General features: G+C 44.6%; 1 protein-coding gene across 1 annotated transcript in view; it reads right to left on the bottom strand.

The window, feature by feature from the left end:
- Positions 1-276: 276 nt before the first annotated feature.
- T265_13329 (hypothetical protein) overlaps positions 277-15,582 on the bottom strand; it is a gene marked incomplete at both ends in the record, with an annotated part of 29,399 nt that continues 14,093 nt past the window's right edge. The window contains 5 exons of the mRNA XM_009168353.1: positions 277-673; positions 8,054-8,316; positions 9,338-9,469; positions 9,512-9,850; positions 13,588-13,893. Of these exons, the coding sequence (XP_009166617.1) occupies positions 277-673; positions 8,054-8,316; positions 9,338-9,469; positions 9,512-9,850; positions 13,588-13,893 (1,437 nt within the window). The remainder of the gene's footprint in view (positions 674-8,053; positions 8,317-9,337; positions 9,470-9,511; positions 9,851-13,587; positions 13,894-15,582) is intronic.

Raw genomic sequence — 15,582 nt, 5'->3', positions numbered from 1 at the left:
ACTCCTTGAGTGACGAGTTGTCGGCCATAGGTTTCACTAAGTTGTCCTTGTTCTGAAATACTCAAAGGTTGCTACAAGTGTTAGTAGATCTAGAAACTTTTGTCCTATGTGAGGCCATCCTGTGTGCTGGAAAGCAGAGAGGTCTTGTACAGCGTCTTAGACAACCTGGCTTCTCGGGATCACACTGAGGAACAGAAGTGAACGCAATTTATGACCTGAAATTCCTCCAACTCATTGCCACTGTTGGGAACTGGGACAAAAAAGGTCGTATTACCAAATAATGTGGATTATAACAAAAACACCATTGAACTGATCAGAATGACATACCGTGCGATAAAGTTTTGGATTTTCCATCAGCTGATCATAGGTTAGGTGTCGCTCAAACATTCCGAACAGGATGTAGACCAATGACGTCAGCGTCAAGTTGTACAATCCAAAAATTATACTGGAGAACCAAGCGTTTGCCGAGAATCCAGAGTAGAAGGACAGAAGGACATTGGTGGTCACGAGAGCCACACACTTGAAGTAGAACAGGAGCATAGTGTGACTGATTCGATAGTAAGCCCAGTGCCCGTGCACAAGTAGAAGATTTTGCAGAAATCTGGTGGAAGATGTTAGAGGAGACAACACAGATTTACCGGTTAATTGATTACCAACAAAGCTGTCATTCAGTCTGGAGAATTCACGACGGCTCTTGTGTATGAGTTTGGGCCTTAGTGGGACGAGATGGCTCAGTGGTAAGAGCTCGAGTGACCGTAGTTCGAACCTCTCGACTCCCTCTGTCTAGGCTTGGGCACCTGGCAGTATCCCAGCCCTTATGCTTCCTTCGGGTAGCATGGCAGCTAGGCACCGGGAGGGTGTTACAGCTGAACGAATTTGAGGCCTTGATTTTAGACATAGAGCGCAAGAATTTGCATGGCAATCAGACCGAATTTCTTGGTCCTGGGCTTCGAATGTAGGTAAAACCGAAGACAAATTTCCTTCGCAGCACCGCCAGCACCCAAGCAATACTCTGTGTTAAAGAAGGATCAATTTTTCGATTGATTCCAATCCGAGAGACCATTGTATCGGACGCTTACTAGGATTTGACGGTAAAGTTCTCATGTATGTAGTGCACTATATTGTCTGAAATCGTCAGAAAACAACCGATTCTGAAGAAACGTTCTATAACCCAGTAAATTAAGGTGGCAACAATGAAAGAGCCACAAATGCTACGTAGACGTGCGGTTTCTCCTGTCGTAGTAGGATTAATCTGCAGTCCTTTCACTTGTACCCGAGGGAGGATTCAAGGAACCCGAGATGAGCATATGACTTGGCCCTGGGTATTGATACTTCCAAGTCTAAACTTCAAGGGTGCAGTTATGCTTGCTCGTTGAACAGCACATTGGTGACTTGGGTTTCCGATTCATCCAGAAGCATAATGTGGCATGTAACTTTGTACACGAAAAAAAGTTGAACAAACATGTCCCCGAACCTAACTTGATATCATGATAACTGTCAAATTCGTTGGCTTACTCCAACTGCGCACCCCCACCCCGTCGGCCCGCCACGCACCTCGCCTCAAAGGCCATCCCGTCCGACACTCGGATATCAGCGTGTGTGTGAGAGAGAGTGCATGTCCGACTAACCCACTTACGCATGTGTTTTCGTGCCCTATCCGTTCTGACCTGTTCTGACCACCGTGTTATGACACCGCCAATTGTCCTCAGAAGGGACGTTTGTAACCAATCCTAACCGGACAGAATTTCGCTCTACCTTCACACGAGCCTGTGCCGGTGATCGAAAGACTTGCACACATGTAGACTCTACGAATGTGAACAACTGAATTCTGTGGGTCGATTTCCTCACCTTTATGTGTTTCGGATTCCAGTACTTTGTTTTTATGTTGGGGATCGTCCAACCTACGCGTGACTGAAATCCCCCCTTATCGGGAACATCAACGGGTGTTAGTTTTCATAAAGGAAACCACTCACAAGGTTGCTGAAAACTCTTCGACAGCCCACGATCGGTTTCGCCCTTCTGGAAACTCGCCAGCTAGGCACAGTCACCGAGTTTTCGTCAATCTTAGTTTTACTTGGGACCCAAATCGAACTGTTTTCGAGAAATACACTCATTTGCAAATCAATTTGTTTTTCACGAGAAACTCACCTGAATCCCTCGTTTATGATATTTAAGTTAGATATTCAAGTAGTACATAAGGTTGACGGAAACTCCGGGACTGTGCCCACCTGATGAGCACCATGAAGGGCGAAACCGGTCGTGGACTGTCGAAGAATTTTCACCAAACCTAATGAGTAATGTATTACTTCAAAACAGCAGCCTTCGGTTATTTCCCCGGGAATTACTAGCTGGTAAGATATTCCAAAGCAAGCTATACGCTGATTAAAAACCCGATTCGTTTGGTGCATTACTCGACCGGTTTATCGACTCGCAGTAGCCGGTGAATTGAGTAAACTTTGCCTCAGTGGGAACATCTGACATAAAATCAGAGTATCTCTACCCGCATGCTTTAATCGATCACGTGACGGTCTTACGAGTGCATGAAATTAAAAACGTAGAAGCCAATAGCGCGTTGAAAGCAGGCTAACCAAACTCAGCATAGTCAGCGTTCTCATTAAATTTCTATTTGACGCTCGGTAGTGTTTTCTTCAACTGAACATCCTAATCACTGACGATCTAATGATTTCCGCCTTTGAAAACCAGGCTATTTTTGGCTTCCGAACATTTTTGAACTGCGCCTCACTCAGTTGAGGGAAAGATCACCTTCAGAGAAACCCCAGCATTTCATAAACAGTTGTAACGGGCATAGTTCTGCCTGTGTGCACTTTAAAGTGGTGATCAAGGCCGTTGTTAGAGCAGAAAATAAGTACTAGGAACTTTGGATTTCGGGGACTTTTGTATTAGTATCTTCGGCGGCCTCTTTGAACAACCGATTAGAACACAACATGTGGGCTTCTGAATGTCTGTTGTGACTGCACACACAGAATGGCGGTTCGTCAGTTTCAAAGTGAGTTTCTGTTGTGACTTGATGAACGATATTGCAACTCTGTATCGGTCCCTTGGCTTCCTACTCTGCACACTATGGTATATCAAAAGGCACGGTAGCTCTAGACAGTCCTTTATGGAGACAGTTTTGCACAAGGTCGTACCAGAATCTCCGTGATTCAAGTCAAAGGTGCTTGAGTCGGATTGGCCGGCATTGTGACCAATCAGGACATGTCTTCGTTTGACCCGTTTCCTGCACGTGACACATCCGTCCAAATGATGCGATGTTCAGTCATTGGGGGCGACTGGCCTCCGGAGAGTTTCATAGGTCTGGCACAGATCTGTAAAGCTTGTAATTGGATAAGGTGCCCGATGGCGGACTAACACGTACGAAGGAGAAAGATACAGTACCGTAACCATGCTGCGTGGATCGCATTGCGCTTCCTTCCGGCTGGCTTGTCTTCCCCTGTCACCCCAAAAAGTAGCAGTTTATCCGGTCCATAGAAGTGTCAAACTACTGAAGATGTATGTATAGACGTTGTACACTACTCATAAGGTTGCTGAAAATTCTTCGACAACCCACGACCGGTCTTATCAAGTGGACGCAGTCCCCGAGTTTCTGTCAACCTTATATTCTACTTGCAACTAAATTGCACGTAATTAGCGAAGTACACTTATTTGTAAACAACTTTGGTTTTTGCGAGAGATTCACTTGGAACCCAGCTAAATCTCTCGTTTATGATGTTTTTAAGAAGTAGGCTGCAGCAAACTAACGTATAGTTCCAACCCCACCAATCAACAAACAGGAACATCAGACTGAACACCCAGCACTGATCACGTCACTAGTCATAAGCCATCTCACGGATTGGTTCCCTGACTGCCTTAAAACCCAATCAACCTACTTAGTTACTCACTTAGCCTGACGAAGCCTTTGTGTCAAAAGCGAAACGTTGCCCAGCAATAAATCCACCGATTGTTTACCAAACCCCTCTGAAACGTCGGTCTCTTTTCAAGAAGCGGATCCGTGTTCTCTCCAAATACTTGGTCTGTATTTTCTCGCAAGATGCGCACTACTGATGGTTACCAAGAAGGATAAAACAGCTGTCCAGTGCTTCTCGGCGTCACGACATAGATTGGCTTCACCCCCTCACATTGTTGTTGACAATCGATCTGTTCATCGACCTTGGGTAGTAGGCTGCAGACGTTTCCGCACCTTGCGAGAGGACACGATCAATACGCATCGAGCATGTCCCCTGGTATAGTAAAATACACGTTTGAAGGTCAACTGCCAAGCTCAGTGAACGAATCAAGAGCCAGTATGCTCACCCAAGCACCAACATGGCCGTGGGTAGAGGACACGTTTTTCTCAGGGTAGTAGGCCTGTCGGTTTTGAATAAAATTCTTTGAGATACTAACTAAACCCCAGAGAATGCTAGGTTTTTTTGGGGATATGAACCAACTGAGGTCATTGACCGCACAGCTGATGCGTCGCGTAAAGGTGGATCTCTGGAGACCCCTTTGCACTATACGAACTGTATCAAATTGGCTCTCGTTTGATTAAGATTACCCTTGTTTTAATTTGATCCTGTTGGCTGCTGGTGAGAGGTCTAATCGCTGATGTACCTAGTGGGACTGATATGTGAGTTGCGCTTGTCAAGAACACTCAGTGAAACAACACAGTACGTGCATACCTATAAGCAACGGTAGTTGCCAGCTGTTGGTTTACCAACGCATGAACTCAAAACTTGTTGCAGGTAGGATGATGGAATGACTCGTTCCATCTATGGACATTCACACTTTTTAACCTTGTTATCTATGACGGCATATTTTTCCAAGGTCATCCAGCTATAGCACACAATCTGTTGCATTGGCAGGGGGGGGGGGCACAGCCAGCTTCATTACAATCAAGGAATGCAAAAATCATTCGTCCAACTGTTCACTCCTGAGTGTAAAAAATGTGTAAGAGCGGACTGCACAACACATCACACCGGGATAAAGGTGTCAACGCAACCAGATAAACGGCGATCTGCTCCAATCTTTGGAATGCGTCTACACCGCTCCACATAGTTTCCTCTGACACTGTTCTTCGCTGATCGATAGGTGACCGGAAAGTTAGCGGTCACTGGTATTGCAATGATTTTGCATGAGCAACAGGAATGTGTGCTTTCTGCGTTGAAAACAACAACGGTCAGTCCCGTCAGGACAGCAAAAATCAGGGTCTACATTTGCATGTAAGGTTTCCCGTCCCAATATGAGCAAGGAAGACAGCTGCGAAATTAAAAATTCCGTCGATTAGATTCAGCTTGTAAGAAGCCGCAGAGCTTAGTGAGTTGTTTTTAAAGCTTCAGAAATAGTCAACAAACTTTGGATCAATTGGACAAAGTCTGCAATCGATTGAGAAGTCATCGTTTCACGGGTGGACAACAAGCTGCCAACCAAAAGTTTATGAAACGACCATCTTTCAGACAAATCGATTTACTTTTCAAAAGAGACTCAACTGAATCCATCGTTTATGACATTTTTCCTTTTATATTTCAAAACTAAATTTGCCTGTTCTGGGGCTGAGTTCCGTGTGTTCCCAGCATCTTTCCAAATACCGCTGGTCAACGGGGAGATTCCCAGCTGTTTTGAAGATTGAAGACCGAAGTCGAGCAATCGTCGAACGACAATGGTGTTAATCACAGAAGGATTAATCTGCACGTGTGGAAATACATGTGACGTGACATTTGTTCCACCGGAGTTTTACGAAATTCGAAATTTCGGGTCGGAGCACCCCGTTAAACATTTGACCTGACTGGATTCGGCATGAACGGTAAGGTTTTACGGCTTGGAAGAATTTTAGCTATTCGCAAAGACGGTAACTTGTTGTGTCTGCGTGGGTAGTGTTCAAAGTGAACCTCTGTTGACCATAGCGCCATCGAAAAATGAAACAACATACAAGGCGCAGACATGAATTCAAAGGATTTGCTCTACGTACCGGAGCTACCACTGTAACGGTGATACTACTGATGGGGAGGCACGCGAGTAGGATGTGTTACTCGCGGAATTTCGATATGCGTCTTTTGAAAAGGGGAGATCTGTTGCGGAATTCGTGAAGTCGCTCTTCCTCTGACACTGTTCTTCGCTGATCGATAGGTGACCGGAAAGTTAGCGGTCACTGGTATTGCAATGATTTTGCATGAGCAACAGGAATGTGTGCTTTCTGCGTTGAAAACAACAACGGTCAGTCCCGTCAGGACAGCAAAAATCAGGGTCTACATTTGCATGTAAGGTTTCCCGTCCCAATATGAGCAAGGAAGACAGCTGCGAAATTAAAAATTCCGTCGATTAGATTCAGCTTGTAAGAAGCCGCAGAGCTTAGTGAGTTGTTTTTAAAGCTTCAGAAATAGTCAACAAACTTTGGATCAATTGGACAAAGTCTGCAATCGATTGAGAAGTCATCGTTTCACGGGTGGACAACAAGCTGCCAACCAAAAGTTTATGAAACGACCATCTTTCAGACAAATCGATTTACTTTTCAAAAGAGACTCAACTGAATCCATCGTTTATGACATTTTTCCTTTTATATTTCAAAACTAAATTTGCCTGTTCTGGGGCTGAGTTCCGTGTGTTCCCAGCATCTTTCCAAATACCGCTGGTCAACGGGGAGATTCCCAGCTGTTTTGAAGATTGAAGACCGAAGTCGAGCAATCGTCGAACGACAATGGTGTTAATCACAGAAGGATTAATCTGCACGTGTGGAAATACATGTGACGTGACATTTGTTCCACCGGAGTTTTACGAAATTCGAAATTTCGGGTCGGAGCACCCCGTTAAACATTTGACCTGACTGGATTCGGCATGAACGGTAAGGTTTTACGGCTTGGAAGAATTTTAGCTATTCGCAAAGACGGTAACTTGTTGTGTCTGCGTGGGTAGTGTTCAAAGTGAACCTCTGTTGACCATAGCGCCATCGAAAAATGAAACAACATACAAGGCGCAGACATGAATTCAAAGGATTTGCTCTACGTACCGGAGCTACCACTGTAACGGTGATACTACTGATGGGGAGGCACGCGAGTAGGATGTGTTACTCGCGGAATTTCGATATGCGTCTTTTGAAAAGGGGAGATCTGTTGCGAAATTCGTGAAGTCGCTCTGTAACTTTTGCTTGGATTTGAGCGAGGAATGATTGGAGTCTATAAATATCCAGGAAAGTTCAAGAAGACGCGTTCAGGAGAAGATGGATGTCTAGTTTTTGTAAATAAGATACAAATGAGAGTTTTGCGTCCCTGTCCAATGGCCTGTAACCGGTCAGTTGGCATTTCCTAATAAGTGACTCCGCAGCGAAGGCCTTCTTCCTTTCACCACTATTCCGACACACTAAAATTCAGACTAGGAATTGGCCTGTGAGCTTGTCAGTAGAACAACGATCGTTGTTCTGCACGATAAAGACCCCCGACTTAGCGGAACCATAGATACTAATATCCTCATGTGCTTATCTCCAAACTAGTCGACCAGAACCGGAATTCAGTGCCGAACTCCGATAGGAGAGCAGAATAATCAACAGATCAGTGGACCGTTCTTCCGACCAGTTAGCCCTTATGTGATTGGTTTGTGAAACAGAGGACGTGCCATTCGCTACATTCTGTAGTCCACTTAACCTGAGAAGATTTTATTCACTAAGCTTCGCCAGCTGTCCATTCGCGGGCGTCGTTGCTAAACCATCGTATCACTTTTTTTAAATGTTGTTTCCTTTGCGGCCTCTGGCTGCTCAACGTGTGCGATAACTTCTGTCACGGCAGTTGTTTTCATGACATTCATGCGGATTATAGTGCCACGTGAAGCTAACACGGACTGTGAGTCTGCCCACATCGTTGTTCTTTTCCATTCCCTGCTTCTGTTAGCTTGCCCCTCAGCTGTACTACCCATTAGCTCGTCAATAGCTCCTACAAAATGAGTGTACTGTCGTCTCCTGAAATAAGGCAGGTATACGTTGTATGAACATTCACAAGCAAATAGTTTTATCGCATGTAACCATGCACCATGTCAACCTGGAAGCGACTGTTAAAGGCAGCACGCGACTCACCGAAATTGCGGAAGGACATAGTCCGCAGCTCGTGCGGCTTCCCTGCCTTCCTTACCGTAGATACCTATTCCGACATTGGCTTGCAAAATCATTGATACATCGTTTCCTCCGTCTCCAATAGCAGCGGTTACCGGACGGTTCGCATCTTTCAGACCCAGATGAACCAGTTCAACCATGGACGCCTTTTGCATAGGTGACATGCGGCAGCACAGTACGGTAGTGACGTTCATGCATAGATCCAAAAATGCGGTGCGTAATGATGGCTGAAAAGGTGGACAGAATTTCTGTGAGCTTTGTCCAGAGACATCAGAAAGTCCACTCGTCTTTTTCAAATTCCGATTGATCAGTATGGCCCCAAGCCTAAGCCGTATATAATCGACCAAGACCAACTTATTTACTGGTTTGACGATAATGACGCTGAATTACTGAGCGACTGACTACTAACAAGTAGTGCGGAATTGCATGATTGCGGCTTAGGATCACACTGGATATCCAACTCGATTGTCAGCTACAGTAGGTTTGAAAAGCGGTGCATGAATATCATTCAAACGTTACGTTTTAGGACAAACGCTTGTTGTGGAAAGAACTAATCAAAGGGAAACCTGTCTAGTGACACACAGTCGCACACGCCATGGAACACGGACACTTCACGGTGGACAAGTGCTAAGTTCTTGATGCTCGTCTCCATGGTCATCAATGAAACTACAGAGGGTTATCTCGATTTCATACAAGCCACAGTAATAAAACCATTCCAGATTACGCTCGGTTGGAAAGCTTTTAGTTCATTCTACTGCATGACGAATCTATCTTTGTTAGGTTAAAAATTACTAAGGCCAAAGCATAAAACAGAGGTGATAATTTTCATAAAGGAAACTATTCACAAGGTTGCTGAGAACTCTCGACTGCGCNGAGCTCCAGAAGGGTGAAACTGGTCGTGGGCTGTCGAAGAGTTTTCAGCGACCTTGTGAGTAGTTTCCTTTATGCAAATATACTGTGCCAACTGAAACATGAGGCAGCCTGTGTGCAGCTTATTCAGTTGTAGAACAGCATAAATGAGAGATTCAGTTGAGTCTCTCGTGAAAACCAAATTGATTTGAAAAGACTGTATTTCTCGAAAGACATGATAATTCCTGGTTATCCGAGCTAAAAACTTATCGATCGCTCTGGTCAACAAAACGGATGCGCAAATCTACAATTCGGGCAAAAAACCTATTGTTTCCGCGTTTTGCGGTCGTTACAGAATACTTTGACCGTCTATTCGCGTGAACAGATGGTAAAACTCACATGTAGCGCATGGACCAAGCTAGCACCATCGACCACCAGGCCAACGGATTCCCCCGAGGCCCCGGGCTTCTTTCGACCCCTGCGACCGGGCACACGATATGTCGGTGATCGCACATCTGTCTCACTACTATACTGAGTTATTTTTTCACGGAATCTTTTCAATTTTCTTCTTACGCTTTTGATGTTGACAAAGTCACTTTTCTTCTTGTGTGGATCAGGTGCGATTGCAAATTGCGCCGCAGTGCAAACAACTTCATCGATTTCGTCCAACGTGGGACTCAACCATCTCATGCCGGCAGACACTTTCGATTTGCTTTTTGGCCAACACTGATTTAGTCGGGCTTGCTCATATCTGGCATCCAAGCCTTGGAGGTGCTTGAACACCAATTCAGCGACTGAAGTGAAATCGGTGCACCCGGTTATACGTAGTATTGTCATTGATTCCGGGAAGTGTCCAGCCGATTGACTGACGGTGATTGCTGTCTCCTCCTTGTCACCAGTTAGTACCCAAATCTGGAAATGGAAGATCTCAATCAATTTGTTTTAAAAAGACTTAGGAGATGGGCTGTCTCCTCCTTGTCACCAGTTAGTACCCAAATCTGGAAATGGAAGATCTCAATCAATTTGTTTTAAAAAGACTTTAGGAGATGGGAACATAAACCACGCAAGATAACAGAGGAGCTCGCGAGACAAGGACGAAACTCACATCGGATTTTGTATATCACGTGGAAGTTAGCTGTATTGCGATTTGAAGACGAATTGGTGATATCCGTTCACGGAAACCTGTCATCGGGAGTTGGACAAGTACGATTGTGCAGTCGCATTTGTATATTCTGTACCGCGGTTTGAGCACCGACGCCTTTTTCGGTATCCGATATTAATAGTGGCATAATATGACTTATACATTATACTTAAGCAAATTGTCTGGTATCTCTCAGTCTACGCTGATCCTACCGAGCGTTTTGCGATAGCTGATATGCTTTCATTTTGTACGCGTAGAGACTAACTTCCAGCAAGGACGGGGATTGTTGAACACGTTCTATCATCACGTGATGCAAGGAACGACTTTCACAAGAGTAGCCTGGAACGGGTGGGTACTCAACAAGATGGGTTCCTATCAAAAAAACTTCGGACGGTAATAACAAGTACAGTGAGTTAAAAAGGACACCAGAGGAACATCACAGTAACTATACGACGCAATTCAACCATAACAGACGTATGATCCACTCGCATTTGAGCGAGGAGTTAAGAAAACTTGGGTATGCCTTATGAGGCTTACCATAGTACATCACGCAGAGGTGAATCGGCTGAAATCAGACGGTCTTGGTCCACCCAGGTTAGCTCAGGGAAGATCTGAATTGGGTAACGCGGCGCACAGATTTTGTGTAGGTGTCAACTGCGCAAGCCCCCGGATAACATGCGAGCGACGGGAAAGTGGTAGTTTTGTATGCATCACTTTCGGTATATGCCACGTTAAGAACAGCAATCGAACAAATTACCAGTCTTGAATTTTACTGAATGAGAATGGTGGACGGCGGAGATGTACATGAACCACAAAGGTTTAGACAATCAACGCAAAGATGATGAAATTGTATATCTTTGTAATGTACTACTCATAAGTTTGCTGAAATTTTTTGGACAGCCCACGACCGGTTTCACCCTTTTTGGGACTCATCAAGTAGGCGCCGTCCCCGGATTTCCGTCAACCTTATGTTCCACTTGATGAAACTGTGTAATAGGATAAACAGCTCTAGACACATGTTTGATTTAGACTGGTAAAAGAAAGAACTTTGTACGTCCACGTAATGTGAAAGAATTAAGTGCAAATCCTAAAGTACGTTCTCATCAGATTAAAACGAGTGAGTCCTAATTTCTGCTTCCACAAAGCGTGAGCTTCAAACGCAATAACTGCCCTATCTGTCCACCTGATCTGAAAAGATGGTTCCTTCCAAACAGCAGTTCTATTATTTTGAATGAGTGGGGTAAACGGTCTTCAGCTGGGGCCTTTCTTTCACGAACGTTTAATGCATTACTTACTAGCAGCATCGACTACCAGCATTTTGTCACGCGGACAACTGATACTACTTCCACCTCGAATGTGAAAACTTTGTAGGTTTCGTGAGATCAATAAGTTATAGAACAGATTTCATCCGACCCGTTTGCTCAGTTTTCAGCTGTTTATGTACGATATCTGTATGACATGAGTAATATGGGACAACTGCGCAAAACTCCGCAGACTGCCCAAGTCAGGTTTCGACCCCGCTTGGATTTCATCAGGTAGGCTCGTCGCCGAAAGCGTAGATCATCCCTCCCTGAATTGAACAGAAATCTAATCGGGTGGTTTCCTTTTTTGAACAAGATGCTTGAGCTGAAGACTCGATGGAGTCTCCTACATGCAACAGTACATTATGCAGTACACATTACTTCCCAAATATTTTGTGTGCGAAATGTTCCAACACGGTAGTTAGTGGAACTCATTCAAAGTAGACCTCATAATAATCTATTAGAACGGTTACTGAAGCAAACTCCGACAACTGTGACTTCAGAAATGGCGAACAAAATTGGCGCGTGCTAACTGCAGCCAGCTTAAACACCCCAGGTCTTATGGTTTTACTTATACTTAAATCGATTGTACCTATCTGGATCGCCGGTCATTCTTCAGCTTGTCCTGAAATCTTCAAGAGTGCCGCTGACCTCATCAGTTTTATTCAGTTCGTTACGTGATCAATACCCATTACTAACTGAGCCGTTTCCCATCACAGTGGTGCACTGGCGAATATGTATGTGACCATAACAGTTTCGTGAAACAATTTACCACGCGTACGATTTCGCCCAGTGTGATGTTCTCACTGGACATAATAATAATAACATAATAATCGCACTGGCGAATATGTATGTGACCATAACAGTTTCGTGAAACAATTTACCACGCGTACGATTTCGCCCAGTGTGATGTTTTCACTGGACATAATAATAATAACAATAATAATCGTTCAGCTGTAGCACCCTTCCGGTGGCTAGCTGCCATGCCACCTGAAGGAAGCACGAGGGCTGGGATACTGCCAGGTTTCCCAAGCCTAGACAGGGGAAGTCGAGAGGCGGAGGTCGGGTTCGAACCACGGACCTTCCGGTCAGTAAATTCGCGCTCTAACCACCTTAGCCATCTCGCCCTCACTGGACAGCAATTGGACGTCTATTGCTTACAAATATTAACTGCACCTCTTCTGTTTTCTGCTCGAGATTAACCGGACAAAAATGCTTGCAAACTCTATCTGCAAGTCTGAGTTGAGTCATGACAACTGAAAATGCATCGTTCAGTTGAAGTACCCTTTCGGTGCCTAACTACTGTGCCATCAGAAGGAAGCATGAGGGCTGGAATACTGCCAGGTTGCCCAACCCTAGACAGCGGAAGTTGAGAGACACAGGTCACGTTTGAACCATGGACCTTCCTGTCAGTAAATTCGCTGTCCAACCACTGATCAATCTCGCCCCCAAAAATCTATAAGGCCTTGGTGTTTTGAGTAGTCAACGTTTTTACTAAAATTGTACGTCGGTTTCCCATTCCGGAGGTTGGCACAGAGTTCCAATTTTGAAAGTTCAGTTGTCAGCAAGAGTAGAAACTGACTATCAGGAGGGCGAGATTCCTGAAAGTAACCTCAGAACGCCCGAAACCTACTACTCTACCGAAATCTCAACAGGAAAGCCGGGAAGCATCCAGGCCAGTCAATCATTCGATCAATTCAGCGAAAGCTGATGAGTGTTCATGCACACCACAGAAGCACGACCGAATGTGATCAGCGTTCAGGAAATTCATAGATGAACGATCGATGTTGATGTGTGTTCACTAACGCCTATCGGACAGCCTGGATCAATGTCAGAAAGTCCCGTTTAAATAGCGTGAAGCCGTTGTAAGTTTTGCTCTCGCACTCGCAGGTATTCACGCTCTCGCACTCGCTTGTTCGGAATAAAGCTGTTGTGTTCCCTTCTGTGAGTCTTTTTTCAGGCACTTGGCACTGGAGCTGGTCAGCAGCAGATACCACAGATTGACGAATCAGCAGATATAACAGTGACAATCATATCCCTGAATTCGACGGACTTGTATGAGGCCTATTAACATGGGTTATTTTTGAGGCTTTTAAGTATACAAGTTACACCGAGTGTGACCGTCTTAGACCTGCTACGAATTACTCTCATCAACAAATGCTTGCGGTGCTAGAGTACACTTCGGGACCAAATCATTTGAAGTTTACCTGTATTCCAGCCGCTCTGAGGTTTTCTAAACATTCCTTCACTCCTATTTGTAATTTATCCTCGATTCCGGTTACAGCTAGTAGCTCAAGACCCGATTCAATTCGTTCAGTGCTGGCTCGTAACGCCTCACGCCTGGCCTCCCCGAGTCGACTCAGTGCCATGCGACGTTCGTCCAATAGCTGTTGATATTCATCTTGAGACAACTGTTTTGTTGCAAATACCAGGGTCCGGAGTCCAGCCGAAGCAATTTCATTGACCCTTTCCAGTGCTTTTGTTCGAATCTCACTACTTGTTCGGCTACATAACTGAAAGGCAAACGGACAAAAATATTAAATGGTATTTCCATTGAAACACGGTAGCTTCTTCCAGGTATTATGCATGTTTGTTGTAAATTACTGGACATTCCACTGGCGATTTCTGCTACCTTATGGCGCTTTAAGTAAGTGTGTTCCCCGAGCTTTCATCTACCACATATATGTTTTATTTGAAAAAAATTGTATGCAAACGGTAATATGCAAACTCAGGTGAATGACATTTCACAAACTCTACCTCATTTCTTAGACTGCACAGTATTCGAGCTATCGCGGTATGTTTTCTTGTCCGAATTTATCACACATAAGGTTTTCTGAAAACTTTGACAGATCATTACTGATTTCCCCTGTTTAGGAGCCGTTCCCGTGGACGGAGTCTCCGGAGAGTCCTTTGCGCGCCGTTTGTAGTTATCAGTTGATTGCCTTTGTCAGTCGTTGTTGGTTGAAGTACCAAGTTCATATCAGTACATCAGTCGTTTGTCAGTGCTCACAGTTAGACCAATGTACTCCTAGAGACTCCGGTTCCAATGGGTTCTTCATTACCTAGGAGTCTATGTATCTTTTCTAACCTCCACTGCTTTTTAAAAAATGAAATTCACGGTTTCTACAACACCAATACAACTGTCCGACAAAACCACCGTGACACAATTATGGCGGACGTTTCGCATGCACGTTTCGCTCCAGTAAACCTGTTGAAGCCTGTGGAAATGCTTCTAAGGGGGTTTTAGGGAGAATTACGTGGAAAAGAGACCGAATTTTATGACACTGATCTGTGGAAAACTGAATGGTGATCTGGTTCATCGGTTATGCGGGTTTTTGGTTTTTAATGACCACCGTCTACTCGTCTCTTTCCCGTGGAATGAATGCTATGAGATCCTGCATACTTAGGGTTCTAACCTGCGTTGCACTCATCAGCATCGTTCTCACAAATCATTCTCCTCAGGGCTGTGATGAACATGTTTCGTGACGGGTAACGATAGTGGGAAAATTGGTTGGATCCGTGAGTTAAGCCGGTTGACATTGAACGTCAGGCGGGAGGGAGATCACAGAACAGAGTGCACATACGATCGCATATACGATGTCGACATCTGTTTACTGCTCCACAACATCCTCAGTCAAATGGACTTATTGAGAATCCAAACACTGCACTGAAATCTGCCATTATTCCATTCTCTCCCACTACTTTTGTGGAATAGGACCGTGGGATTGATAATTTTCTAATGCAATACAGGAATGTCGTTCATCCGTTACTGGGAAGAGTCCCGCGCTTCTATTTAAATCTCGTTCGTTGCGTACAAGTCTTGACTGTTCCAAAACGGCTGACGTTACATTTTTCAAGGGTAATGATTTACGACCTGCTACAGGAATAGTGCTTTCATCAAATGGCAAACGGATGGTCACAATTCTCGATTTGGATAACCTATCTTCTCATCAGAGACATAGTGATCAGGTCGAATTCAGTACCAGAGGTCAGTCTGTTAACGGCACTCCTGCTGTTTCAAATACCAATGAATCCTTTGTAGATGATTTTATGGTATCCCAACAGAACGTACCTGAAGAACATACAACCTGTGAAGAATCTGAAGTTTCCATTCCGAGAAGATCCGAAAGATTGCGGTCAAGACCACCACTGGACTATAAACATCCACACGCTCATTCAAGGTGTGGCGGATGTGATGAACA

This window comes from Opisthorchis viverrini, assembly GCF_000715545.1.
Source record: "Opisthorchis viverrini unplaced genomic scaffold opera_v5_60, whole genome shotgun sequence".
NCBI lineage: Eukaryota > Metazoa > Platyhelminthes > Trematoda > Opisthorchiida > Opisthorchiidae > Opisthorchis > Opisthorchis viverrini.
This window is presented reverse-complemented; position numbering and strand designations above follow the sequence as displayed.